Below are 27305 nucleotides of genomic sequence, written 5' to 3'. Positions count from 1 at the left end.
AAGAGGACGGGAGGGTCGGGCAGGCGAGAGGGGGTGGAAGGGCGGGTGAGGGCGAGGGAAGGCACGGCCGCAGTCACGACAGCTCCGAGGCGTTGCTGCATATCAGCATAATATTTCAACCATGTTGTGGGTTCAAGCCCCACATTGGGGAAAAATTCCTGCATTGCAGGGGGTTGGACTAGATGACCCTTGTGGTCCCTTCCGACTACAATTCCATGATTCTATTGATATATTACCATAGCATATGCATGATTCTGCTTTCTTGAATTGTCCTAGGCATAGCAGCCAACTCCTAGAGGCCTAGGTGCCTCCCCCCCCCAAAAAAGAAATTACTGGTAAATACTGTATTTTAAAGAGTCCTCCCCCCCCATGTTGATGGGCTTTCTATGTGGGGCTTATCTGCCCCCCCCCCAGTATTTTATTGAGGATGGAAGAGGGAGGAAAGGAAGAAATAGAGAGAGGGATAACTCACATTTGTGGGTGCCTCTGGGTGACGCTGTGATGCTAGAACTCTGCAGCAAGAGGAAGATACCGGTACACCTGTACAGGAGCCTTGTAAGCAGCTTTCTCTCTGCTTGATTTACAGCAGGCACGTCCAACAGGTAGATTGTGATCTACCAGTAGATCACTGGATGTCTGTGGTAGATCACTGCTAGATCACTGGCACCCCTAAAAAAAGCTCACCCAAATTTTTCCTCCTCCCTAAAAAAAGCTGAACTATGACCTGAAGCCCTAAACAAAAATGGGCCTCCCTCCCTCCTAAAAGAAGCTCAACAAGTTTGACCTAAACCCCCCAAAACAGGGCTTCCCTTCCTTAAAAAAACTCAACAGCTTTGACCTGAACCCCCCAAAAGGGGGTAGATCACTCCCAGTTTTTAACTCTGTGAGTAGATCAGAGTCTCTTGGGAGGTGGCCACCCCTGATTTACAGTATACAGATGCAGGAGGAGGGGCAGACTGGAACACCAATGCTTTTTATAAACATCACTGTGTCTATCAAAGCTACAGCCCCCCCCTTCTTATTCACTTCCTTTTAGCCTTGCAGGGCCACCTTAGTCAAATTGAATCCTCTGCACCCTCATTAAATCGCCAATAGAACTGTTAATGCGATCCCTGAATGCCCATTAACAACTCCCACTGAATAACAATAGGGTGAATAGGGTGGACCTTGCCTGAAGGGATATTCTGCTCCATTGTCTTAACTGCTTAAGTACTGGTAGCCACTTTGCTTTATTTATTTGATGTGTTTTTGTTACAGCTGTGTTCCCGCCCCCAGCAAGTGGAGAGCTGCTCTTGCTAAAGCAAAGCCCTTTCCACTTCAGTTTTTGGAGGGGCAAAGTATTGGTTATGGTCTGTAAAATACAATAATTTTTTGCTTCTAGGGGGGGGCAGCTGCCCCCTCCTGCCCCCCCCCTGTCTACACCCATGGTAATCTTAAAAGATTACAAAAGGGGTGGAGATAGGGAAGTGATGATCATAATGATGCTGTGGCTTGGCCAGTATTAACCTTATTATTTAGACAAGCTTTTGGTGCAGTGACTTAATTTCTTCTTTCCACCCTGCGGTGCATTTGGGGTTGTTTCCCACTACAGATCCTGTTCCTCTGAGGTTATATTTACCTAATTCTAAGACCTGCTAAGCAACAGATGGTTGTTATTACGTCCTCAGTATGTAAAACCACAGAATTCAAAGAGGGAGTACTTTCTCTTTACCGTGACATATGTATATGTATGTATGCATGGTTTCGATCCATGTCTCAGAAGACAATGGAGGAGTGTGATCCTGGGGGAGAAGTCAAACTTTTTGGAAGGATGCAGTGCCTGCTGAGGCTGTACACACTGATATATGTGGCTGATAAATGTATGTATCATGTGCATATATATGTTTGTGTAGGGTTGCCATATTTCAAAAAGTTACATTTCTGACACCTGCAAAGTAGCTGAGCTTTTTTGGGGGGGGACAATCCCAAATATATGTAATATATAATATATATGCTGCTGCTGTAGAGACTGAAATATGCAGCTGATAATTGTATATATTTCGTGTGTGCGCGCGCGTGTGTGTACACACACACACACACATCATGATCATCATCATCTGAAGAATCTTTATTTGCATCAGCCAATAAACAATAAAGAGCAGACCAAGGGGGCCTGCTGCAGCCCAGAGGGGCCTACTCCGAGCAAGGCGCCCGTGGACCGCTACGCGGCCTCCTCCCCCGGCCCTCGCCGTCTGTCAGAGGCCCCCACCGGGGCCTTCGCCTCACGGGCAGAGAGAGGCGGGCGAGGGCCAGGGAGGAGGAGGGCGCGCCTAGGCCGGCGCTCTGAGGCGGCCTCTCCCTCGCCGCCCCCGACCGCTCCGCCCAATCAGCGCTGGCCCGGCTCGGCCGGCGGCTCCTCCTCCTCCCCGGCAGACTCTTCCTTTCCCTCGAAGCCGGAGCTGCCGCCGCCGCCGCCGAGCCAGGCAGAGCTTTCGCCGGCCAGGCTGGGCAAGCCCCGACGCCGACGCCCGCCATGGACGTCCTCCAGCGGCTCTGCAGGGGCCCGGCCGGCTCCGAGCCCTTCTGGGTGAGAGTGTGGGGTGGGATAGAGAGAGAGATGGGGCAGCATCCCTGGACCCAGAGGCCGGGCTTTGTGGGGCGCTCGGGGGCGGCGAAGCCCCTTTGTGTGCGCCGCCTCCACCCTCAGCAACTGGGATTCAGTGGGGAAACTGGGAGGGGGGGACGACGACAAAGACACCCGCCCCCTATATTTTCCCTTTCCTCCCCTTTCGAGGTGCATCTCTCCCTCCCCCGGTTTTGTTTCTCATTTGGTTTATTACAGAGCTTGGAAAAGGTGCAAGCATATTTTTGGGTGTGTGTGTGTGTGTGTCTTTTTTTCCTGATAAATTTTTATTTTATTGGTGGGTGGGTGTTTAAAGGCAAGCGGCAGCGAGGAGGGAAAGCGACAATGTTTGGGGCATTTTTAGCCTTCATCCCAAAGAGTTGAGGAGAGGTGGTTGTTTTCTGTGTGAACTCTGTGCATGGTCTGGGGAAAGGGAGGTCTTTCTCCTGGCAGCTGTGAACTGCTGCCCCCAAGACCTACAGAGGAAAGGCGGTATGCAGATTGAACAGGCCAATAAAGAATTGGGGAGGTCCACTTCTTTTGCCAGGCTGCGCAGTTAAACTATGGAACTCGCTGCCACAAGCTGTGGCAAATGGGGATTGGAAAAATTTGCAGGGGGTCAAGCCGGCAATAGCTGCTAGCCATAATGGTGGCTGGTGCTGCTTCAAGGCTCGGAGGCGCCATGCGACTGAATATTGCTCCCTTGGGTTACAGAAGGCCAGTTGCAATTATGTCCTGCTTGTGGGCTGTTGGGTTTTCTGGTTGATCCCTGTGGTAAATGGGATGCTGGACTTCGTATATTCTTAACCTGACTAGAGGAGTAACTCCCCATTGAGCACACAGCAGGGCCTGCTTATGAGTAAGCATATTTAGGATTTGCGCTGCTAGGCAGCCACCCTTCACACTCCTTAACCCGGGAGTAAGCACAGTTGCATATGCTTCTGAGTCATGTGTGTGCATTTTGGGCTCCGTTACTGTTTTTCTGCTGTCTGCTCTAGTCTGTAATTTACACACAGAGTATGTCTGCACAGTGGAATGGTAAGCATGTTTACAGTACTTTGAAGCAAGTCCCATGGAGCTCAATGGGGCATACTCCCAGGTGAGTGTGCATGGGATCAAATAAGTGGGCTTAACAAATTACGTTTAAAGTTGCATTAGAACAGCCAGCAGTCCCCCAGCTCCCTTCATTGCCATTAATAGACTCCGTTAAACTCATTCGAAGATCCCTCTATTGCAGGGGGTTGGACTACATGACCCACATGGCCCCTTCCAACTCTACAATTCTATCATGTTGCCAACTGCCCACTGAATGCAACCAGGAGCAAAGAAATTAGGTTTGCACCTGTGCTCTGCTTTTGCCTGCACACATTCAGGATCCTCAGGTGTTCCCCTGGCCTGCTTCTAAACGTGGAACGGTTTTCATAAAGCAGAAAAAGGGAGAAGGCTTTGCAACATGTCTGTTTTTTAAAATATCTGTTGGATCTGCTTTCCTGGGACTGGCCGCCTGGCAGTTGCTATTGTGGCTGATCTCTCGTTCATCTTTTGTAGAAGTGTTTGCTTTTGTGCTGGTGTCATGTTTAACATGTCACATGGAAGCTGTACATTTCAGACAACATGTTTTTACCCTCTTGCAAAACTTCAGAAGACGCCCTGAACTTCTTTTGCATTCCAATTTCTTTTTCTTGTTCTGAAGTGGCTTCTATCTTTAATGTGGTTAGGGTTGTGTTTGTTACGAATATGTTACACACACACACACACAAACTGTGCACACCAACAGCTTATATAACAGGCCCACACCTAAGAGATTGTAATGTTGGAGCACAGGGCAAGGAAGTGGTAAATGCTGCTGTCTTAACTGCTGTTGCTTTTCTAAAAACAAAAACGTGTTTTTGCTGACTTCTGTATCTGTTCATTTGGATTTAATTTCTGTTTGTAGAAGCTACCGTACTTAGGCTGCAATCTTGTGTACATTTAAGAAGAAATAAGCTACAGTACATTGAACTCCATGAACTCAGACTTTCTTCTGAGTAGACTTGTAGGTTTGCATTGCAAGTGGAAGTTGCTTTGTTTCTGACATATATTTGTTGGCACACGACACTTGGGGGCAAATACTTTTACTTTTCTGCTCTGTACTGCAATAATGAGCCTTAATGCGAGTGATGCAGGTATGTGAAGTGGCATGACTCCAGTGCGGTGAAAGTTTGCATGGAGAAATTATGTCTCATCATGACTTTCTCTTTAGAATTTCGTAACCAGTGAAAGCTGGAGGTAGTTGGTTTTACCTGGTTCTTGTCATTCGTGTATTGGACATTAATAAAGTGGCTTTATTATTAAATAAAGGGGGCCTTATTTGCTTAAAAGTATTTATGCTGCATAATTTTTGTAAGCTGCTTTGAGGATTTTTTTTTAAAAAAACAAGCAAGCAGCGGTATATAAATTGCATGAAAAAAATGAGTAAAAAAAGAATTTTCAGAAACCTCTAAGCAGTCTAAAATAAAAAAACTCTTTAATTAAAACAAAAAATTGCAACCTAAAACCAGTAAGTAGCAGTATGAAAAGGAAATACAGTAAAACAGAAATTCAGAAGATTCAAACACTTGAAACAGAGTCCTGTCTTTTTGAAAAATTAATTTATTAAACACATTACAGTACAAACATAACATACAAAAAAGCAAAAAAACAAACTAATCATACTTTAGATACTTCTTACAGTATACATAATTGAATTGTCAAGAATCTAAACTAAATGTGTATTATATGTTGTTGTTGTTGTTCAGTCGTTTAGTCGTGTCCGACTCTTCGTGACCCCATGGACCAGAGCACACCAGGCACTCCTGTCTTCCACTGCCTCCCGCAGTTTGGTCAGACTCATATTGGTAGCTTCGAGAACACTGTCCAGCCATCTCGTCCTCTGTCGTCCCCTTCTCCTAGTGCCCTCAATCTTTCCCAACATCAGGGTCTTTTCCAAGGAGTCTTCTCTTCCCATGAGGTGGCCTCTTCTCATGAGTATTGGAGCCTCAACTTCAGGATCTGATCTTCCAGTGAGCACTCAGGGCTGATTTCCTTCAGAATGGATAGGTTTGATCTTCTTGCAGTCTATGGGACTCTCAAGAGTCTCCTCCAGCACCATAATTCAAAAGCATCAATTCTTCGGCGATCAGCCTTCTTTATGGTCCAGCTCTCACTTCCATACATCACTACTGGGAAAACCATAGCTTTAACTATACGGACCTTTGTCGGCAAGGTGATGTCTCTGCTTTTTACGATGCTGTCTAGGTTTGTCATTGCTTTTCTCCCAAGAAGCAGGCGCCTTTTAATTTCATGACTGCTGTCACCATCTGCAGTGATCAAGGAGCCCAAGAAAATAAAATCTCTCACTGCCTCCATTTCTTCCCCTTCTATTTGCCAGGAGGTGATGGGACCAGTGGCCACGATCTTATTATTTTTTTTTTATGTTGAGCTTCAGACCATATTTTGTGCTCTCCTCTTTCACCCTCATTAAAAGGTTCCTTAATTCCTCCTCACTTTCTGCCGTCAAAGTTGTGTCATCAGCATAGCTGAGGTTGTTGATATGTCTTCCGGCAATCTTAATTCCTGCTTGGGATTCATCCAGTCCAGCCTTTCGCATGATGAATTCTGCATATAAGTTAAATAAGCAGGGAGACAATCAGGGTGGATAAAAATCAATGATTTTTTTATTTAAATCGTTTTTTTTAAATAAAATGCTTTTTGAGGAAAATATATTACCATCCAAAGGTTATTCCATCATGAAATAAAGATTAGTTTTTTAATTATGTAGAATAAGGTTGTATATGTTTTGGGTGCATCCCTGCCCTGAGGTGCTTACAATCGCTAAGCCAATAAATAGGTTCTTGCTCTCCTGACTGGGTAAAGAACCAGCAGCTTTGAAGTCTCCCTTAGCTGCCCTTGTAAAGTCAGGATAAGTTGTAGCTTGCTATTTTTGCCAAAGGTTTGTGACTAATGAAGGACTACTGAAGGTTGGAACGCCTTGGTGGAGCCTTGGTAACTGGACCCACTGGCTGGGAAATAGTTATTGCACAAGCCCGAAGTAGCAGTGGAGACTTGCTGAAAGGGAGGTTCCCTGTGGAGACTTAGATTTTCCTAGAGGGCTCTTCTTGTGTGTTCTACCTTGCTTGCTATGGCAGTGTTGGTATTACTGGAGGGAAGCATGTCTTAAATCAAATTCCAGATGTGAGCGGCTAAACAAAATTGGTAAGGGGTGTGCGTGCAATGCTAGAAATTAGCCAGGCACCAGGTGCATTTTGCGCCAGGAGTGGGTCCAATTGCGACCACGCGGAGATCTCTGGGTGCCAGGTTGGCGGCTGACATCTCCATCTGGCTGGCCCCTCCAGCCTTCTTAAGCAGGTCAGCAGAAGAGCTTATTTATTGACTTTATATCCCACCTTTTTCTCCAAGGAGTATATGGTTCACACACACATCCCTCAGTTAATCCCTCCAACAGCCCGGTGAGGTAGGTCAAGAGCAGGCTTCCTCAAACTCTGACCTCCAGATGTTTTTTTGGCCTACAACTCCCATGATCCCTAGCTACCAGGACAAGTGGTCAGGGATGATGGGAATTGTAGTCCCCAAACAGCTGGAGGGCCAAGTTTGGCCATCACTGCTCTAACCACTGCACCACACTGGCTTCCTAGAATACTTCTGCTATGAGGCAGCTCTATAAATAAAGTAGGTAAATAGATATGGGGGAAACAAAATGTCACTTAGAGAAGGATCTGAAATATTTTCCTTGAAGCTTGAATTTGTTTTGCAGTCGTACCTTGGTTGCCGAACGCCTTGGAACTCGTACGTTTCGGCTCCCAGACAATCGAAAACCAGAAGTAAGTGTTCTGGTTTTTGAACGATTTTCGGAAGCCGAACGTCCGGCGCAGCTTCTGATTGGCTGCAGGGAGCTCCCCCTCAGCTAATCGGAAGCCGTGCCTTGGTTTTCGAATGGACTCCCGGAACGGATTCTGTTCGAGAACCAAGGTATGACCTTTGATGTTTTAACATGTTGTAAACCGCTTTGGGACTTTTTTCTTTAAAATATAAAGCAGAATAGAAATGAAATGAATAAGAATAAGAAATTTCATTGAGGGGGAAACAGTGCCTATACATTCCATTGCGGCACCAGTAACCCAGGTTTAATTTGGCCTGGCACCTGGGGAATTTCTAACACTGCTTCCCACTAGTAATCTGCTGTTTGCATTCTTGTACCTGCTGTGATTTTGGTGGGGATTTGTGGGTTCCTAGTTCCAATGTAAGGTAAAGATAAAGGGACCCCTGACCGTTAGGTCCAGTCGCAGATGACTCTGGGATTGCAGCGCTCATCTCGCTTTACTGGCTGAGGGAGCTGGCGTACAGCTTCTGGGTCATGTGGCCAGAATGACTAAGCCGCTTCTGGCGAACCAGAGCAGTGCACGGAAACGCCATTTACCTTCCTGCCGGAGCGGTACCTATTTATCTACTTGCACTTCATGCTTTTGAACTGCTAGGTTGGCAGGAGCAGGGACTGAACAACGGGAGCTCACCCCGTCGTGGGGATTCGAACCAGCAACCTTCTGATCGGCAAGCCCTAGGCTCTGTGGTTTAACCCACAGCTCCACCCACATCCCAATGTAGTTCCAATGTAGAGCTGCAGTATTATGTACTCTAGACTAGAAAATATAGGCCTGCTTAAGCCAGTTAGATGAGCATGTTGTGGCACAAGTTGTGTCATTCTGCTCAGCCTCACGGTGAGTGCTTTTTCCCCTTTTATAAATGCTGCCCCTCAACGAGGCCAAACTTAGATTCACAAAATGTTTAGGGGTATGTGTACCCCTGTGTCCCCCCAGAAGAAAGCACTGCTCAGGGTAACTATTAGTGTGCCAAGGGCCCAAAGCATTCATAGACAGAGGGGGCTGCCTGTTGTGCCTCTGTGTGACTCCCTACTCTGGTCTTCCTTTCTGTGTGCCTCCATTTGGGACAGGTAATTCTGCCTCCAGCTTACATCCCGTGTGTTTGGATAATTCAGTCACTGCTGTTGCAGACAGCGAAACGATCTGTTCTCTGTGGAGGCTACCTGTTGCCTCTCTGTAGCAATTGCTGGTTTCAGATTGCCTCCATCTGGTTAGAAGGCATCCTTCAGACGGGTGACTCTTGCAGAGAGAGGGAAGGTGGGCCTATCTGCAGGTGGAGATTTCGTAGTCTTCTACACAAGTTAATTGTTTCAGGTGTAAGAAGAGCATGTCTCTAACACTGATTCGCAAAACACATAGACGCCTTGAAGTTTCAAGAATGCAGTCATTGGAAGAAGCCTTTCAACACTGAGTTGACTGTGGGCAGAAAGAAAGGGAGTTTATTGTTTGTTGAAGGTCATGCTAACTCCCTGCTAAGTTTCCTTTCTCTTAGTTTTTAGCAAAAGTTTTCATCAGTGCAGTATGCAAAGTCCAGTGTATCTAGTTTTCAATATGTGTAATGTCCCTTTCCTTATACTATAGTAACTGATTGAACATCATGCGCTCTCCGTCTCGCTTCTGCTTTTGGCTTTTTTCCAGAGTTTGACAAGAAAGCCGAAACCTTTACCCCATTCCATTTAAGTCCTGCCTTGGTGGCCTTAATTAGAAGAGCAATTACTGTTTTCTGATCCTGCTGTTTTGCCACCTAACTTGTAGTCGTTCTAGTAATGGTTGAAAAGAGAATGGCTTTGTCCTGTTTCTCTTTAGGAATGGAGCTGTGTGGCTGATTGTAACAGCCTGAGTTTCCAGCGCAAACGGATAATTCACCTAAACAGGCTCAATTGAAACAAATCTGAGCTGCAAAAGAGCAAAACTCAAACCTCTTAGTGTTCTTCCCTTCCTACCAGATTATCTCCCCACGTATCACGGCTTGTCATCACAGTTTTGGAAATTATAGCTGAACTGCTGGGATTGCGAATAGGGCCAATGGTTAAATCAATAAACACCTCTTCTTTAATAACAGTGAAAGTTAATATACATATGGGGATATGTGCCAGACATGTAGGATTATTATAAGTTATGTAAGTATATTGGAGGCTGAAGAGTAGTTATGACTGGTGTTTATTTATGGTGAGAAAGATGATTAATTGGAGCGAATGTGTCATTTCTCTAGAACAGGGCAGTCCAACTTGTCATACCAAGTGGGCCGCAAGAGTTACTCAACACAGAACTCTCAGGCCACACGCTGAATTTAATTTCCCCATCGTAAATTAAAAGTGTTCACAATATATTTGATATATACAATTAATATATTTAAATATATGATTTTTTAAAATATTAAACAGAATTAATACACAAACAGATGGTAAGGGGAGAGAGGTGTTATGCTGGCCATATAGCCGGGATAGCTCAGTTTGTTAGAGCGTGGTGCTGATAACACCGGGGTGGCAGGTTCAATCCCCGCATGGGACAGCTGCATATTTCTGCATTGCGTGGGGTTGAACTAGATGATCCTCAGGGTCCCTTCCAATTCTACAATTCTGTTATTCAGGCAATGGTTTTTTCCACTTGCCTTGCCCCACCCTCTAGCCCTAGGAGCCTGCAGAAGGGAACTGCTGCTGCAGGCATTAGGTATATGTGTTGTTGATTTTTTGAAGAACTGAATAGTGTGGAAGATTATGAGTCATGAGGATGGCGAGCGTGTTTGTATTAATTCTTCCTTAACTTTCGGTTGCTGTTTGTTAAAGCTGTTAATGCTGCTTTATAGATTATGAATGCTATGAATCTTATAATATGAATTTTATTGTAATTGTGGCATTCAGCTTTTTTGCTAGTTGTTTTGTAAATAGTGTTTTATAGATGGTAATCGTTTTACTGGTGATTTCTTAATTATTCTATATGGTTTATGTTGTATTTGTGATGTTATATTAGGTTATTGTTGTTTATTGTTTGTAAGCTGGTTTGTGATTCACGTGAATGAAAAGTGACATGGAAATAAAATCAATCAATTACGCACACACACACACAAATATAATTTTAAAACTTTAAGATGTTTTTCCCTGAATGTTGCCAAGGGCCCGCCAAACAGGCCTTGCGGGCTGGACCACCCATCTCTAGAGCTTTTGCTTTTGTTGAAACTGCCAAATTCCATTTAACGGATTGACTTCTGTCCGTCTCTGCTAGAGAATATTTTTACTCCTCAAGATACCCTCTTCACTTCTCCCTGGTATTGTTAGTTATATTTATGTTGCCCTTCCTTCAAGGAGCTCATAGGGATGCATAAGAAAACTCCTCTGCATTTTATCTTTATTTGCACCCTGCTCAGGTAGGACTAAGAGACAAGAGATTGGTCCAAGGTCACCTGGTGCGTTTCATGGCTGAGTGGAGATTTGAACCGGGTTCTCCCTGGTTGTACTCTTAATACTCTAACCACTATCCCTTCTCTGGTAAGCCTTGCAAGCTTCAGTGGTTGAACAGGTTTCTCATAGGCAGAGAGCCCTGGTTGCATTTGAACCTTCTTTTCCCCAAAGTGGGAGCACGAGGCACATATTGCTTGTGGGACTCCCAGAGGCATCTAATCGGCCACTTTAGGAATGGGATGTAGGCCTTGGTTCAATCCAGAACAGCTCTTTTTATGGATTTAGCACCCTCTTTACAACCTTTGCAGCCATTCTCCTGCATTTTACCTTGTATTCAGATAAGGTGCTGAATTTTTGTATGCTTTTCTGCCTCCGCCCCACAGGGAGATCGGAAGCTTTTGCTTCCATTTTCAGTAAGCAGCAGTTTAGTATTTTGTCTGAACCCTAAACTGTGGTTAATCTTAACTATGGTTTGCTGTTAGCTGGTTTCAATAAAACATACCGGTACTAAAGAATTGCCACATTTGTCTGGGTTTGGATATACAGTGTAGTGGTATACTTCAGTTAATTTAAAGATAGAAGCGAGTTGTTTTTTTATGATCTTCCCATGACTCCTCCTTTCATGCAGCACCAGACTTTCTACCCAACTCATCTTATTTTTGTTTTGTTTCCATGGCTTAGTCAGTGCTTTTTTCTGCAGATATTCATAACTCATGATTATGATGAACGCTATGCAAGGAGAACTCAAGTTTGGAACTGTTATTGCACAGTACTTGATTTTTATTTTATTTTATTTTTTACTGTGGCATAAAAATGCTTGGGCTGTGTTTAGGACAAGACTGTTCTGCTTTTTTTGAAGTCGTGCAGGAAACATCTCTTCCTGCCGCGAGAAACTGCGCATAGCAAAATTCTACCTTTTGCACAGCTGTTGGAAGGAAAACGAGGCCCTCCTGTCTTGCTTGACATCCCTGAAAAGAGACTGCTGTTTAAAGGGCTGCAGTTTGTTCCAGTAACCTGCTGAAATAAAACGGGAGAGAAAAACTGTTTACTCTGCATTTGTGTGACCGACGCTGCAGCAATCCGTTTGAGGACCTGCTGCTTCTCTTTGGGCTTTAAATGCTGAGAGGGTGCCTTCCATGCTCGCTGGTGGGCCCTGTAGCCTTCTGACTCTGGCTAATCAATAGCACCGCTGTCAAAGCTGATCTGGACATTTCTCGTGTGTTTTTGGGCTGCTGATCTGGTGCTCTCCCCATGAATGCCATTTGCAGGAGGGGAAACGAGAGAGGGGGGGGAGGCATTGTTTGAAAAAGGCCAGTGCTTTTAATATGTGGCACTACACACAGTACGTAGAGGCAACTCTGCTGTAAGTTACATTTGAGGAAAGCTTATTGTCCGCATTCTCCTTGCAACGTACAGTTTTTGTTTTGTGGGGTTTCCCCCGCCCACCCCCCCCCCCCCGTGCCTTTCATACACCCAGTAAATCTTGCCCTTAAAACAAGCTGTTGTTTCATCAGTTGCTTGGCTTTTACAACTAAGTCGCTCTTGGGTTCACAACTCCAGTACACCATGACCCTTTCTCTAGGTATTTCCCTTTTTTCCTGTCCCAAAAGGTGCCATAAATCAGGACACTTCATGGAATTTCCATTCTGCTCAGAAGAGAGGAACTGTGTCCACTGTGTAAAGTGAACTGGGTCCACTGTACACTGTACAGCCAATGTGTCAGTATCTTTATTTTCACAATGTCTTTTACTTGTTTTCTCCAGTAAACGAATTCCCTTGTGCTTCTGAATTGGGCAGGCTGATTTCAAATCTGTTTTATAATATAACTGCAGGGCTTAATGATGCATGACGCGGATAACAGTGTGATTGCTCGTATTTTGAGATAAGTGAGTTGCTCTGTTAATATGTCCTAATAACCTTGCAGAAACAGATCTGGCCGGATCAGATCAGATAATAATGTTTGCCGACGTAGTCGATGGTTGCTGCAAAGTACATACATGCAGACTTTCTGATAGTGACTTTTCTGTGTCCAGTGTCTGATTATGGAAAAAAAAATGTAGCTTACTAATTCAGGTTATATTTGTCTTCAAAGGATTAAAATTCTAGAAATACCTGTTGCGGTCTCCAGTGGTGTACACTTCTGTGGGCGGGTGAACAGTAATATTAATTGACTGTTAAGTGTTTTGAACTCTGAACGGGCTGCTTTGCTTTGTCCTCCTTTTTGGCCTGCCGTTTTCACCCGACATTGCTCATCTTTTCGAGCCTCTTTGTAGCAACTTGCTTGCTCTTTTCTCTTTCCTTTAGTTAAAACTGCGGGATCTTTCAATTTGGTGCTAGGAACACAGCAAAGTAAAAGCAAAGGAACAGTGACAAAGGTTGTTTTGAGTTGCTGTTTGGGGTAAAATGCATGCAGCAGGTGTTCATTGATTTGCAGAGATAGATTTTTCAGGTGTTTTCTTCCCAGAAGACCTGGTTGAATTGCCAGTGGCTGTAATTACCTGCAGGGTTTTTGCAGGGAGGGACAGCAGTGTTTGGCATAGGGATGGCACAGCCAGCCGTGAAGTAGCAGCATATTATAGTAATTTCATTTTTGATGCGTTGCATCTCGTTGCACAGTTAAGTCATAGAAAATACCTGTAGAAGAAGTTGGTGGGAAGGTGTGTATGGTTTTCTCAAGATGATCAAGGTTTTTTGGATATGCCCTCAGATGACCTTTAAGATGACTCTGTTCAGCTGAGGATTCCTCCTTGGGGAACCTTTCCACAAGTCACCCACCTGTTACTTGTTGCTTCTGCTCCCCCCAAATATAACGGGGGTCAGAAGGGACCTGCTTTAAGAGTCGGTGTTTGTTTAGCTCTCGGGGTCCATCCCAGGTCATGGTATTTTAATAGTTCACAATGTCAGAGGTGGAGAAATATACCAAGCTCATCCCACTTGAATAATCTGCTTTGTATCCTTTGCCAAATAAAAACATTAGTGCCTAGCAAAGCACCGGCACTAGCTAATTAAGGCCACGCTTGCACAAGCAGCAGATAAGGTGGCAAGTCTGTTTCTGGGCAGTTATCCCTTCAGGCTGCAAGTGGGAGTTTATGGCTGGATGTTTCCATGTGAAGAAAATTCCCTTTATGTAGATAATCAGCTTGTTAAGAAAGCTAATCTAGAACTGTCCTCTCCATGAAATTCTTATTTTCTCTCTCTGGGATTTTTCTTTTTTCTTTTTAAATACTGTATATATTTCCCTTCCACCCAAATTTTGGATGAAGCAACATTGCTATGTGATTTCTGCAGCAGAACAGAGAAATGGGCTTCCCAGGTTGATGAGCTCCATGTACCCCTCACTTCCCACTAGATCAGGCATCCCCAAACTGCGGTCCTTCAGATGTTTTGATCTACAACTCCCATGATCCCTAGCTAACAGGACCAGTGGTCAGGGATGATGGGAATTGTAGTCCAAAACATCTGGAGACGAAGTTTGGGGATGCCTGCACTAGATCATGTGCAGAAGCTGCCTTCTTGACCGTTGGCACCGCTATTGGTCTTGTCTGCTCAATCCGCTGGAGCCTGTCTTTGCATGCAGGGGAAGTCCCTAACTCACTGAGGATTTGAGACCCATTGGGAACCTTCCCCTGGTTTAGCCGGCCAATCAAAGCCATTTCCTGGAACATGGCTGCTGTTGCCTGCTGACAGCTTCTATGAGCCACAGCTGAGAGCTGAGTGCAGGGTGGGGACCAAAGGTGGACAAACTACACAACAAAGAGCACATGTCCCCCCCCACCTGAGGTACTACCCCTCCCCTAACACCCCATACACAAAATGTTCATGGACTGAGGCTCTAGTCTACTTCAACTCTCATCAACCCAGCCAACATGGCCAATAGTCCTGGACCATGGGTAGCCAATGTGCCCTCTAGATGTTGCTGAACTTCAACTCCCATCAGCCCCAGCCAGCTTTAGCCAATGGCCAGTGATGATGGGAGCTGCGGTCCAGCAACACTTTGCAGGGCCCATCCTTGAAAGCTTCTGCCATAATGAGTCTGTTGCAACCAGACTGCTGCTGTTTTTGATGTCTTTCCAAGGGATGGAAAAGCAGGTGTTGACCCTAAGCTCATCCTTTAAATGTGTGAGTTTATTGTATCCCGGATTATTGCGGGATTGACGGTGCGTGCAACTGCCCTAGAAGGCTGGAGTACTGATAATGCTAGCGGAAGTGGTGTGAAAGCTTCAATATCTCTGGAGGGCACAGGAAAAGGCAGGAAGGGCGTCTGCCTCGTCTTACGTTAATTTTTAAAGTAAGATCTGGTGATGGGGGGGGGGGACACACACACACATCCTTTTGCACCCTCAATAAGCTTCCCAGATTGAAAAGGCAGGTGCTCAAGCGTCAGGCATAGGCTGGGGTTGAAAGATGCCTTGCTATATTCAGCCCCTGGAAAGGTTATTCGAGGCTTCACTCAGTGCCGGGTTCACCCAGGGTCACCCACCACCAAAAAAAGTGAGCTGTCATGCCTTCACCCCTCCTCTACTTTCCAGAGGCTCCTGTTAACATCTGCAGAGCTGTCAACAAAGGAGTGCAGATTCAGGTCATGCAAAAACGGCTTCTTTCTATTGCCCCATTGTGCAAATATAGTCCCTTGCATTTGGCCTGCATTTGACTTTTTTTTAGCTCTGAGCATTCCCGTCTTTAAAAATATTCCCCCGCTTCTTCATTTAACAAAGTATTTGGTTTTCCCCTCCCCTTTTATATAATTGCTGCAATCACATAAGCTTGAGCGTGCTTATTCTGTGAGAAGGAAGCTAACATTCTGGCTTAATCCCCCCACCCCCCGGGATGAATTCTGAGCAGGTTGCTGGGTGGCAGAGTGGGGTATAAACTTTTTTTAATGGGTTGTATCCTATCTTAGTCCTACTTAGTGGACCTGTTGAACATGGCTAACTTAGGTCTGTTGACCTCAGTGAATCTGAGTTGAACTTGGCTGGACAAACTGGTTTTATTCTCTACTTGATCTCTGGAGTTTTTGTTCAGACCAGGATTTCCTTTTCCCAACAGGGCAAAGGGGGGGGGGGAGCTTGATGGCAAGAGGGTGAATTGGTACACAACAGAACCAACTGTCTTAAAGCTAAGTGTTGATACGCTCTGTAATGTAACCTCTGTGTTACATCACAAATCCTGCAAGGAATGCTGTAGGCGTGGGATAGCAATAGCCAAGCAGCCTTCGCTGCAAAAGACATGCGGTTAGGGGAGTGAAATTCTATACATGCTTGTAAGTCCTGTTGAACATGATGGGATTTATTTCAATGTATGCGTTCTTGGGATCAGGCTGGAAAGCATGTGAGCACAGCACCAACCATGCAGTGCAGACTTAACAAAAGCCGCAAGGTACTTTGTAGTCCTCGTCCGATGACTGAACTACAACTCTCCACTTAAACCAAAAGCAGAGCTGTCACCCAAAACCTGTGTGTTTGTATAGAGATTATGAAAGCTGTCAGGCTGTATGAGTCACTGAAAAGGTGGAGATATGAGCCCTGATTTCCGAGAAGAATAAACTCTGTCCTAATTGCACAGAGGTGGATCCTTAAATGCCTTTTGCTAGATGTGCTACGAAACTCTGAAATTGTTTTAGAGTTGTTGTGTATGTTTTGTGATGGTGCTGAAATAGCACACTGCTATTTTGCGTCATTTATATACTCCCCTCCTCAGGTTCCCCAAGAATTTGGAATTTCTAAGCAGAGAACAGGAGAATGAGGGAGCTAGGTGGGCTGAAGTGTTGGGAACTTGCAGAATATGTACCTCTTCATCCAGGCTTTTCAGGGTGGCTGATTTTGTTTTGACCACCTGGAATTGATGAATTGCCACCCCCTGTGCTGTCCTTTGGTCTGATTTTAATTTTTAATTTTTCAGACATTGTTTTAAACCCTGGGATTGCACACACACACACACACACACCCCAAATAGATATGGACAGCCATGAGTAAAGGGCAAGGAGTTGCATCGGGCACTGAATCCCTTGCCTTCTGCCAGTACATCTCAGTCCCCATCTTTGGGCACCAAATTCCATGCATGGGGACAAGGCAGGAGACCATTCTACACTGCAGACACAGACATCATGTCCGGAACCCTTGTCTTTTTTCATTCGGGAAGGTTTCGTGTACCTTCTTTACCCTGGCTTATAGACGCCTCAGAAGGTGTTTCCATGAAAAACAGGAGTGTGTGTCGTGAACTGCTCTTTGATCTTCGGATGATGGGTGGTATACAAATTAAATTTTTGATCTAACTTCCCATTTCCCTTGGAAGGTACTTCCTCTATTCTCACCGTCCCTCCTTCAGTTACTGTTGGCTTGCTGCTCAGTTGGGTGGGAGCCTTTTAATCTTTTGTTTTTACCATTAAAATAGCTTTCCCTTTGCCCACGCTCTGCTCATAATTAAAAATAGCCAGCAAATCTCTCTCACAGGGTTTTGGAGGGGCTACTGGGAGAGCTAAGCTAATCTCGTTAGGGCATTTCTGGCATTGCTGTGAAGTAATCGGATGCTGTGTCATTACATGTGCCAAAAACTCAGTGGGTGCAATCTGGAAGGCGCTTTTTTTTTGCTGGGCGTCCTCCCCTTGCTGAAATGAGGCTGGTGCTGTGAAATTCCTTGCAGCCTCTCAGAATGCTGGAAGGACCCGCAATATTGAATTTGATAGGCTTCATAGAGAGCAGAGCTGCTTACAGGTGAAATCTTGCAGGGTAGGAAGCAGTTGTATTATTACAGGGTTGCTGAACTGAGTTGGCTAGAATCTTGATAATATCTGTTACTGCCAATTTGATTAGCACTCTGAAGCGGCTTCTAGGTGTGCTTTTGAAGACGCCAGTGTACATTTGAAGATGGGACGTGGGTGGCACCGTGGTCTAAACCACTGAGCCTCTTGGGCTTGCCAATCAGAAGGTCGGCAGTTCGAATCCCTGCGACAAGGTGAGCTCCTGTTGCTCTGTCACAGCTCCTGCCAACCTAGCAGTTCGAAAGCCAGTGCAAGTAGATGAATAGGTACCACTGCGGTGGGAAGGTAAACGACGTTTTCGTGTGCTCTGGCTTCCGTCACGGTGTCCCGTTGCACCAGAAGCAGTTTAGTCATGCTGGCCACATGACCCGGAAAGCTCTCTGCGGACAAACGCCAGCTCCCTCAGCCTGAAAGCGAGATGAGCGCCGCAACCCCATAGTCGCCTTTGACTGGACTTAACTGTCCAGGGGTCCTTTACCTTTTTGGGGGGGAAGATGCAGGATGGTTTTCCCCATGGAATGCACAAACGCCAACACCACCCTTCCCCAACTTGGTGACCTCTGGATGTGTTGAGATTACAATTCCCTGCAACCTTGACCATTTATTGGCTAGGGAAATTGGGTGTTGGGCCCAAACATCTGAAGGGAACAGGTTAGGGAAGGCTGGTCTAAGCTTTGGCATCCAGGTACATACATCCATAAGAACATAAAAAGTGCCTGCTGGATCGGGCCAATGGCCCATCTGTTCCCACATTTGGGTAGTCATCATGGCTACACAGATGCTAATGGATCCGGACACAGGAACATTCTTCCCCTCCTGTGGTTTCCAGCAAGGGGTATTCAGAAGCGTCTTGTTTCTGGCCTTGGAGGCAGAGCATCGCCATCATAGCTCCTCCTCATGTTTGTCCAGTACTCTTTTAAAGTCATCCAAATTGGGGGCCATCACTGCCTCCTGCGAGTGAGAGCTCCATAGTTTATGCATTGCCTAAAGAAGTATTTTCTTTTATCCCTTTCGACTCACCCAGTGTTCAGCTTCGTTGCATGTCCACGAGTTCTAGCGTTATGAGAGAGGAAGAGGGGACAGACTTCTTTTCTGTCTGCTACTGTTCTATGCTATGCACAATTTAATCCACCTCTGTTGTGTCTCCTCTTATTCACATCTGCAACCATTCCTCGGAGGGGAGCCGCTCCATCCCCTTGATCACTTTCCCTTGATCACTTTGGTTGCCCTTCTCTGAACCTTTCCCAACTCTTACAAATATCCCTTTTGAGGCGAGGCAACCAGGGAAATGGTGTGAATTGCCATTTGCCCGAGTGGCTGCGACAAGTCAGGATCATTCTGTAGATTACCCAGGAGGAAAGCTTTGCAAAACTCTTTCTTTTACCTTTTTTTGGAGAACAGCTGTAGATCAACAACAGAGCACCTGCTTTGCCTGCAGAACAGCACAGGTTTGTTTCCTGGCAACCCTACGTAGGGCTGGGAGAGATTGCTGCCTGAAACCCTGGGGAGATGCTGCCAGTCAGTGTTGACTGTACTGAGCTAGATGGGCCAATAAGCCCACTTGTGTTGTTGATTGTTGTTGCTGTTTTTAAGCGACAAAATAACTCACTTTGTGAGTGGAGCAGTGAACTTTTAGGTCAGTGTTTGGAGACTTGACTTGCACGTGACTGGAGGAGCATGATGTTTCTGAGTTGGCATGAGCCAGCCAGACAGGAAAACCACCAAGCAAAGGGCTTGGTACAAGCACCGTCTCAACAATACAGCAGGTGACCCTGTTGCACCCAGTTTGTCTGGCCTCAGGCTAATGAGACTGAGGAACAGGAAGTGAGCAGAGGAGCCTCCCTTACAGGTTTTCTTGCCCAAAGACCGTGTCTGGTCTCAGTAACTTCGCCTCGATGCTCCTTGCCTGTTACATCAGAAACGCGAGAGTTAAAAACTGGCTTTCAGAAACGGAAAACAAGCCTGGCTTCCAAATTCTTCCTCTGTTTCCCGAGCAGCAGTGATAGCATCAGTCCTGAGTAAAGTTACAGCATCTCAGTAAAATCTAATCTCTTTGGTGGGGGGGGGGGATCTTGTCATTTGTTGACAAGAGTATTGCAGGCAATACAAAGCAGCAAACAGCATAAATAGATGAGCATTGGTACAGCAGTATCAGTAAACAGTAAGCAATATAAATTTGTCAATCGATAGAAGCAAAAGCCGTAGCAGACAAAACTAGCCATGTGTAACAATAACAGTAAAGGTATAAACAGCACATGAAATACAGTTATATAATATGTAGTTTCAAGTATAAATAGAGCCAGAGCGAGCTTAAATAAAGCAACAGAAAAGCAGTAAACACCTCCCCAGAAACACACAACCACCCACTTGCAAGGAAATGTAGTCCCATGTCTCCAGCAAAGGTCCAGGCAAGGAAATAAAAACCTCCCCTCCGATTGAAATAGAAAGGAGAATTGAAAAGAAACATAGGAAGCTGGCTTGTAAGAGCTCATTGGTTCATTTAGCTTATCTCTACACTGACAGGCAGGGGCTCTCTGGGGGTTCAGACAGGGAGGAAGCAGGCCAATGCTAACTTAATTACATAAATATATCTGCTAACAAGGAGATTCACCTTCTCCTGACAGCACCTTTTTTTACCTTGATCACCTACAAGGAAGGCAGCTATTCACTGGTTCAGCTCTTTCACTTCCTCGCGTTCCCATGCTGGAAAGAAAATCTTCAGTGCTTTTTGGGCTTCCTCTTTGCCCTTCAGCCGTTAAAGGCATACATACCCTACTAAGTAACATTGCTTATCAGCACAACCGAATCCTCAATGTATTTACTTTCATTGACCTTTCAATGTCACTGCACGGGAATAACGCTACTGATTTGTATTACTGTTGTTGTTTATTTGGCGGCAATCAATCGGTCGATTCATAAAACTTTTGCCCAAATGGCATTCCTGAGATAGCGCAGTCGGTAGAGCGTGAGGCTCTTGATCTCAGGGTTGTGGGTTCGAGTCCCACTTTGGGCAAAAGATTCCTGCATTTCACGGGGTTGGACCAGATGAGCTTCATGGTCCCTTCCAACTATGATTCTATCCTGCCTTTTGATGTGAAGGCCCTCCAGGTGGCCTGCAAGAAGCAGGAACAGAGGAGACTGCCTTATGCAGAGGCAAACCATAGTCCCATGTAGCTTAGTATTGTCTGCACTGACTGGCAGCAGCTCTCCAGGGTTACAGGCAGGGAACATTTACAGCCCCACCTGGAGATGCTGAGGATTAAACCTGGGGCCTGCTGCATACGCTTCAGGTTAAGTACAGACTTCCGGAACCAATTGTGTTTGTAAACCAAGGTACCACTGTACTCTACAGCAGGGCTGGCCAACTCCCAAGAGACTGCGATCTACTCACAGAGCTAAAGACTGCCAGTGATCTACCCTATTTTGGGGGGTTCAGGTCAAAGTTGTTGGGCTTTTTAAATGAAGGTTAGCCCTGTTTCTTGGGGTTCAGGTAAAGGTTGTTGAGCTTCTTTGGGGGGAGCCAGTGATCTGCCAGTGATCTACCACAGACGCCCAGTGATCTACCGATAGATCACGATCTACCTGTTGGACATGCCTGCTCTACAGCGTTCCAACCCTTTCCCTTCTTTTCTCAGGACTTGAATGTAACATGGCACACCGAGAACCCAGACTTCACCAAGTGCTTTCAGAAAACCGTCCTCACCTGGATCCCTTGCATTTACCTCTGGGCTTGCTTCCCAATCTACTTCGTGTACCTCCACCGCCATGACAGGGGATACATCCAAATGTCGCATCTCAACAAAGCCAAAACAGTAAGTGGCGCATGCATGCTCTGATGAAAATAGGGACGTCCCATTCCATAATGATAATTTTACTAGCTATACCCCACTCATCTTACTGGGTTGCAGCAGCTGCTCTGGGCATCGTCCAACATATATAAAAGCATAATAAAACATTGAACATTTAAAAAAAACGTCCCTATACAGGAATGTTTTCAGATGGCTGGGGTGTGTGTGGATAACTTCATACCCTCCAACATTTATCCAATGAAAATAGGGGCATCCTAAGGAAAAGCAGGACATTCCGGGATCAAATCAGAAACTGGGATGGCTTCTCTTAAGTCCCTGGAAAATAGGGACACTTGGAGGGTCTGCATGATATATATGAAAGCTAAAGTCTTCAGAATCAACCAGCCCAGTCCATGTTTCATGAGCACTATTTATCTGAAAACAATCTTTTTTTTTCCTGTTTCAGGCCTTGGGCCTCTTATTGTGGATAGTCTGCTGGGCAGATCTTTTCTACTCTTTCTGGGAAAGAAGTCACAACATTTTCCGAGCTCCTGTTTTTTTAGTCAGCCCTACAATTTTGGGCATAACAATGGTGAGTGAAAATGATGTTTTATTCTTCTGCAGCTTCATTTTAGCAGCAGAACTTGTTTTGTTTGTAACCAAGGACAATGGGGATAGCTAAAACGAGCCGTTTCCACCAATAGGAAATCTCATTATGCTTGTGTCCTGATTGTAAATCCCAGCACTAGCTTGTTGCTGCCTTGGTGCAGCCTTACCAGATCGGATTCCTGCACAACTCCTGATCAGAGAACCAAGGAGGAATGGCTTCAAAAGTTAATGGACTATGTGGAAATGGCAAAATCTAATGAACTACAGCAGAAATAGTGAAATCTACAGTGATAAAAGAGACCAACTGTTTATGGAAGAGTGGATACCCTTTTTGGACTACTGTATTTGAAATACTGTTATAATCAAATGAAAACATAGGCAGGGTTCAAATCACGAGCAAAGAATGAAAACAATGATAAGTGAAATAGAGGATAATTGTATTAGATTAAAGTATGTCATATAAAGCGGTAGGTATAAGGTGGAAATAAAAACATCACGGGAGTAAGGGTGGGAAGTCAAAATTTTCAGAGAAACGTTGAAATATAAGTACATTTTTAAAACCTGTGAAAATCAATAAAATGTATGTCTTAAAAAAAGAAAAATACAGTCGTACCTTGGAAGTCAAACGGAATCCATTCAACTTCCAAAACATTTGGAAACCAAAGCAGGCTTCTGATTGGCTGCAGGAAGCTCCTGCAGCCAATCGGAAGCCGTGGAAGCCACGTCGGACGTTCGGCTTCCAAAAATAGTTCACAAAGCAGAACAGTCACTTCCGGGTTTGCGGCGTTTGGGAGCCAAAATGTTCAGGAACTAAGCTGTTCGAAAACCAAGGTACGACTGTAAATCAATAAATACCATAAAGTTGGAAGGTACCCTTGCAATGCAAGACTATACGGCTGTCTCATATGGGGCTCGAACCTGCAACCTTGACATTATCAGCCCCATGCTCTAACCAACTGAGCTGTTTCCAAGGGGAGGATTTGTAGCCTTGTTCTCGTTTTGCTTTGCCATCATCAGTTCTGATGGAACAGTAATCTCCTGCCCTTTGATTTCTCCACAGCTGCTTGCCACATTTTTGATACAGTACGAGAGGGTGAAAGGAGCCCAGTCTTCAGGAGTCATGTTGCTCTTCTGGCTTATTGCGCTCCTGTGCGCCACCGTAACTTTTAGATCCAAAATTATGCACGCCTCGAGCACGGTAAGCAGCCTCCGCTAAACACAGATGACTCTTTGGAATCGCGAAGGGAATCGGTTGCTTGTTTAATGATTGAACTCGGGATTCTTCTTGGCAATCTCTGTGCAGCCACACAAGTGAGTTAATGGCCCATTAAACTTCATTCTGAAGCGTTAAAGGTCGCTAAAGTGTGTTCACTTTCCTTTTTTCCTTTTTGTTTGAAACTCAAATCAAAGCCTGGATGAGCTTGTCAAGGGACTATCAAAACAGCCCTGCAGTCTCCTTGGAAATGCAGTTCAGAGATATCCCCCCCCCCCCCCCAAGAACAAAGCTGTGGGCGGCTGCTGTTGAAAGAGCTGGGAAAATGTTTTGTTCTTTCCCCTGATCATTATGCAGATAATTTTCTGCATTTTTCTTTTTTTAAAGATGTGCTAACTAGTGTGTGCATGCACATGTACATTCTAGCATGCTGTAAAATGCAAACACTTCCATTTGCTACAGATTTCTTACATTATTATTATTATTATTATTATTATTATTATTATTATTATTATTACAATTTCTATACCACCCTTCATCATAAGCTCACAGAATAAAATGCAAGATAAAAACAAGAACTAAATAATTAAAAACAAAACAACCCTTGAGGAAATGGTTCGTTCTCAGGTGTGTGCAGGTGTGCAGGTGTGTGCCTCTGAACATGGCAAGTCTGTAGATCAGGGGTCAGCAAACTTTTTCAGCAGGGGGCCAGCCCCCTGTCCTTCAGACCTTGGGGGCGGACGCGGACTATATTTTGAATAAATAAATAAAAAACGAATTCCTATGCCCCACAAATAACCCAGAGGTGCATTTTAAATAAAAGCACACATTCTACTCATGTAAAAACATGCTCATTCCTGGACCGTCCGTGGGCTGGATTTAGAAGGCGATTGGGCCGGATCCAGCCCCTGGGCACTTAGTTTGTCTACCTATGTATAGATTGTTATGGAATATTAGCCGCTGGAATCCCCTTCTCTTCCTCCTGCTTGGACTTCTCTAACCCCCCCTTTAAAACCTTTTAAAACTCCGTCTATCAGCACTTTTTATGGCATACCATATTCCATAAATTAGTTACTCCCTGTGTGAAGACGCGCTTGTTTCTCTGCCCTGAATCTCCTGCTGATCAATTTCGTTGGATACGCCCAAGTATTGATGAAAGAGTTTCTCCATCTCCTTTCTCTACGACACACGTTATTTTGCTGGTTTCTGTCAGTACGCTAACCACAGCATCCCATGTCTTCTTCTAGGGTTCTGAAGTCGATGTTTTTCGTTACATTACATTCTACATCTATTTCACTTTGGTGCTAATCCAGCTGATACTATCCTGTTTCCCTGAGAGGCCGCCTTTGTTTTCGGAAACAATTCATGTCCCTGTAAGTAATTTTGCCGTGGGAGGTGCCTCTCTGAGGGACGCCTGGGAATTTGTAGCTCTTGCTTAAGTAGATTGCTTATAATAATTTTGTGATTGATTGATTTTCAGTTTTATACATTTCAATAATTTTATACTCATTTTAACATTTGAAAACTTGACTTCCTTCCCCTTTTTTCTGCGGTTCCTTAAATGTATTTTAAAAATATATTCTGCATATCCAATTTAGCTTAATTTGCTTATTTATTCATCCACTTTAAATATATACTCCTCTAAAACTGCAGGTTATTACAGTACTCCTGCCAATGTTCTTAGCTGTTTGCTTCTAATAATTTTGTTTGACCATATTATATGCAAACAAATTCTTAAAATAAGAATTCTTGAACTCTCAGAGTTTCCAGAAAGAAGCAAGTTTCTTAGCCAAATTGTTGGTGGTGGTTTTGTTTCTTAAAGGTCATTTTCTTCCTATTTTTCTGGTCCTATAAATACTGCAGTGTGGAAACGTGTGTGTGTATCCTAAGCTGTTGTTCAAAAATCTCCACAAAGAGCCTCACAAACCAGGGAGGGGTCATTTCTGGTATCTTGTTTGTGCACAGGCCTTCTCTCTGTTTTGTGGGATTAAGCATCATTTCCCTGGCTTGACGGTTGTGATTTAGCTCTTAATTAGGTCCATGGTTGTGAGTTCTTATTTTTAGACAGTGATGTAGTTCATGCACTTAAATGGCCTCTGGCGGTTTATGTATTTGCTCAGCCAGAAAACAATACTGATTTTAGTGAACAGGTGAGCTGGTTTGGGAGTTTGAGCTGGGACCGAGCGGCGGGATAAAACTGGAAAAAGAGGAGCAATCAGCAATATTCAGCTTACTTTTCCCGATAGTAGACCAGCTGAAATCAATGTACTACTCTACTAGGGCCAGGGCCTTTTCAGTATTGGCCCCAACTTGGTGGAACGCTCTTTCACAGGAGACCAGGGTCCTGCGGGATTTGTCATCTTTCCTCAGGGCCTGCAAGACAGAGCTGTTCCGCCTGGCCTTTGGGTTGGACTTAGTCTGACCCCTGTGTTTTCCTCCCTCATGGTTTGGATTTATGGACTACTTAAAATGAGGCTGCATTTTAAATTTTAATACTGTATTTTTATTGTAATTTTATTGGTGTGAGCCCGGTTTTGACTGGGGAGGGCGGGGTATAAATAAAAATTTATATTATTATTATTATTATTATTATTATTATTACCTAACTTAGTCACTGTCACTAATTTCAACAGGTATACTTTGAATGAAAGTTACTTGCATTCTGCCCATAAGAATCTGATTTATACCAAGTCAGGGCCATTGGTCCATCTAGTTCAGAATTCTCTACACTGACTGGCAGCAGCAGCTCTTCGGGGTTTGAGGAAGGAATTATTTACCAGCCCAACAGGAGATGCCATTGAGGGTTGAAGCTGGGACCTTCAGCATACAAAACAAATGCTCTGCCTCTGAGCTGCAGCCAGCAGGGGCATTCAGACACACATGAGAACGAACTTTTAGCTTGCATGCACTCCTCCTTCCTTGCATGCAGTGGCTCAGTTCAGACAATAATTCTCTTTCCCACTGCATGCTGGTTTCAGCACACTGTCACTGGGTAGCTAGGTCGGTTAGAGTGTGGTGCTCATAACGTCAAGGTTGGAGGTTTGATCCCCATATGGGACAGCTGCATATTCCTGCATTGCAGGGATTGGACTAGAGGACCCTTGAGGTCCCTTCCAACTCTACAATTCTCTGGTTCTATGATCCTGGCTTTTATTAAGCCAGAGTTCCCTGTTACATTTGAAAAAGGGGAACTGTGGATTAATGTGGCACCCGCCCTGTGGAACGTCCTCCCACCAGATGTCAAAGAGAAAAACAACTACCAGACTTTTAGAGGACATCTGAAGGCAGCCCTGTTTAGGGAAGCTTTTAGTGTTTAATAAATTATTGTATTTTAATCCTTCTGTCGGAAGCCGCCCAGAGTGGCTGAGGAAACCCAGTTTGATGGGCGGGGTATAAATAAATTATTAATTAATTAATTAATGTCAACAGGTTAATGAATTAGGAGAAATAAGCCAGGATACCCTGGAATGATTGCCCAACCCTGCCACTGACCGATGACTTCCTGGTTCTGTAGCAATTTATACTTTCCCAGTTCTTTCAATTAGTAAACTATGAAACCAGGTCTGAGAAGTTGCTAATCTCGGGGTGCCACGGGAGAACAGAATATGTGAGCCCAAGATTCCTTTGGTCTTATTTTTGTTAACGCCCAACCACCACTTGATGTAGTGCTTGAACAACCCCTGTAATGGGTGTGAATTCTTAACGGTAGTCTTGTCCCTGTAGCGCTGCTGGCTGATTGCACACTGTGGTAGAACACTCTTCCTAAATGGAAACTATGGCAAACGATACTCTTAATAGGTAAATAGAACATGTTAGCAGTTATTCCGGTTAAAAACTGGATATGACTTCTAGGTTAGAAATGTTGTTCAGAAGGAGAGGCCTGTGTTCAAATCTTACCCACTCTAGGGACTTGCTTTCAGTTCCCTGTTTGTGAGTAGAGAGCTACTCACCCGAGTGGTTGGAAACCTGAAGAGATGATGGTACCTGCTGCTGCTGCCGCCCCCCATTTAGAGTTCTATTGT

The 27305-nt window shown here is 44.7% G+C and overlaps 1 protein-coding gene across 1 annotated transcript in view; it reads left to right on the top strand.

The window, feature by feature from the left end:
- The first annotated feature begins 2421 nt into the window (after window positions 1–2421).
- LOC118092540 (multidrug resistance-associated protein 1) overlaps window positions 2422–27305 on the top strand; it is a 74312-nt gene continuing 49428 nt past the window's right edge. Inside the window, exons 1-5 of the mRNA XM_035130680.2 lie at window positions 2422–2566; window positions 21309–21485; window positions 21928–22053; window positions 23131–23268; window positions 24531–24656. Of these exons, the coding sequence (XP_034986571.2) occupies window positions 2513–2566; window positions 21309–21485; window positions 21928–22053; window positions 23131–23268; window positions 24531–24656 (621 nt within the window). The 5' untranslated portion in view covers window positions 2422–2512. The remainder of the gene's footprint in view (window positions 2567–21308; window positions 21486–21927; window positions 22054–23130; window positions 23269–24530; window positions 24657–27305) is intronic.

This window comes from Zootoca vivipara, chromosome 14 (genome assembly GCF_963506605.1).
Source record: "Zootoca vivipara chromosome 14, rZooViv1.1, whole genome shotgun sequence".
In the NCBI taxonomy this organism is placed as follows: domain Eukaryota; kingdom Metazoa; phylum Chordata; class Lepidosauria; order Squamata; family Lacertidae; genus Zootoca; species Zootoca vivipara.
The sequence above is the reverse complement of the archived record's forward strand: the minus strand, read 5'-3'. Positions and strand labels throughout refer to the sequence as shown.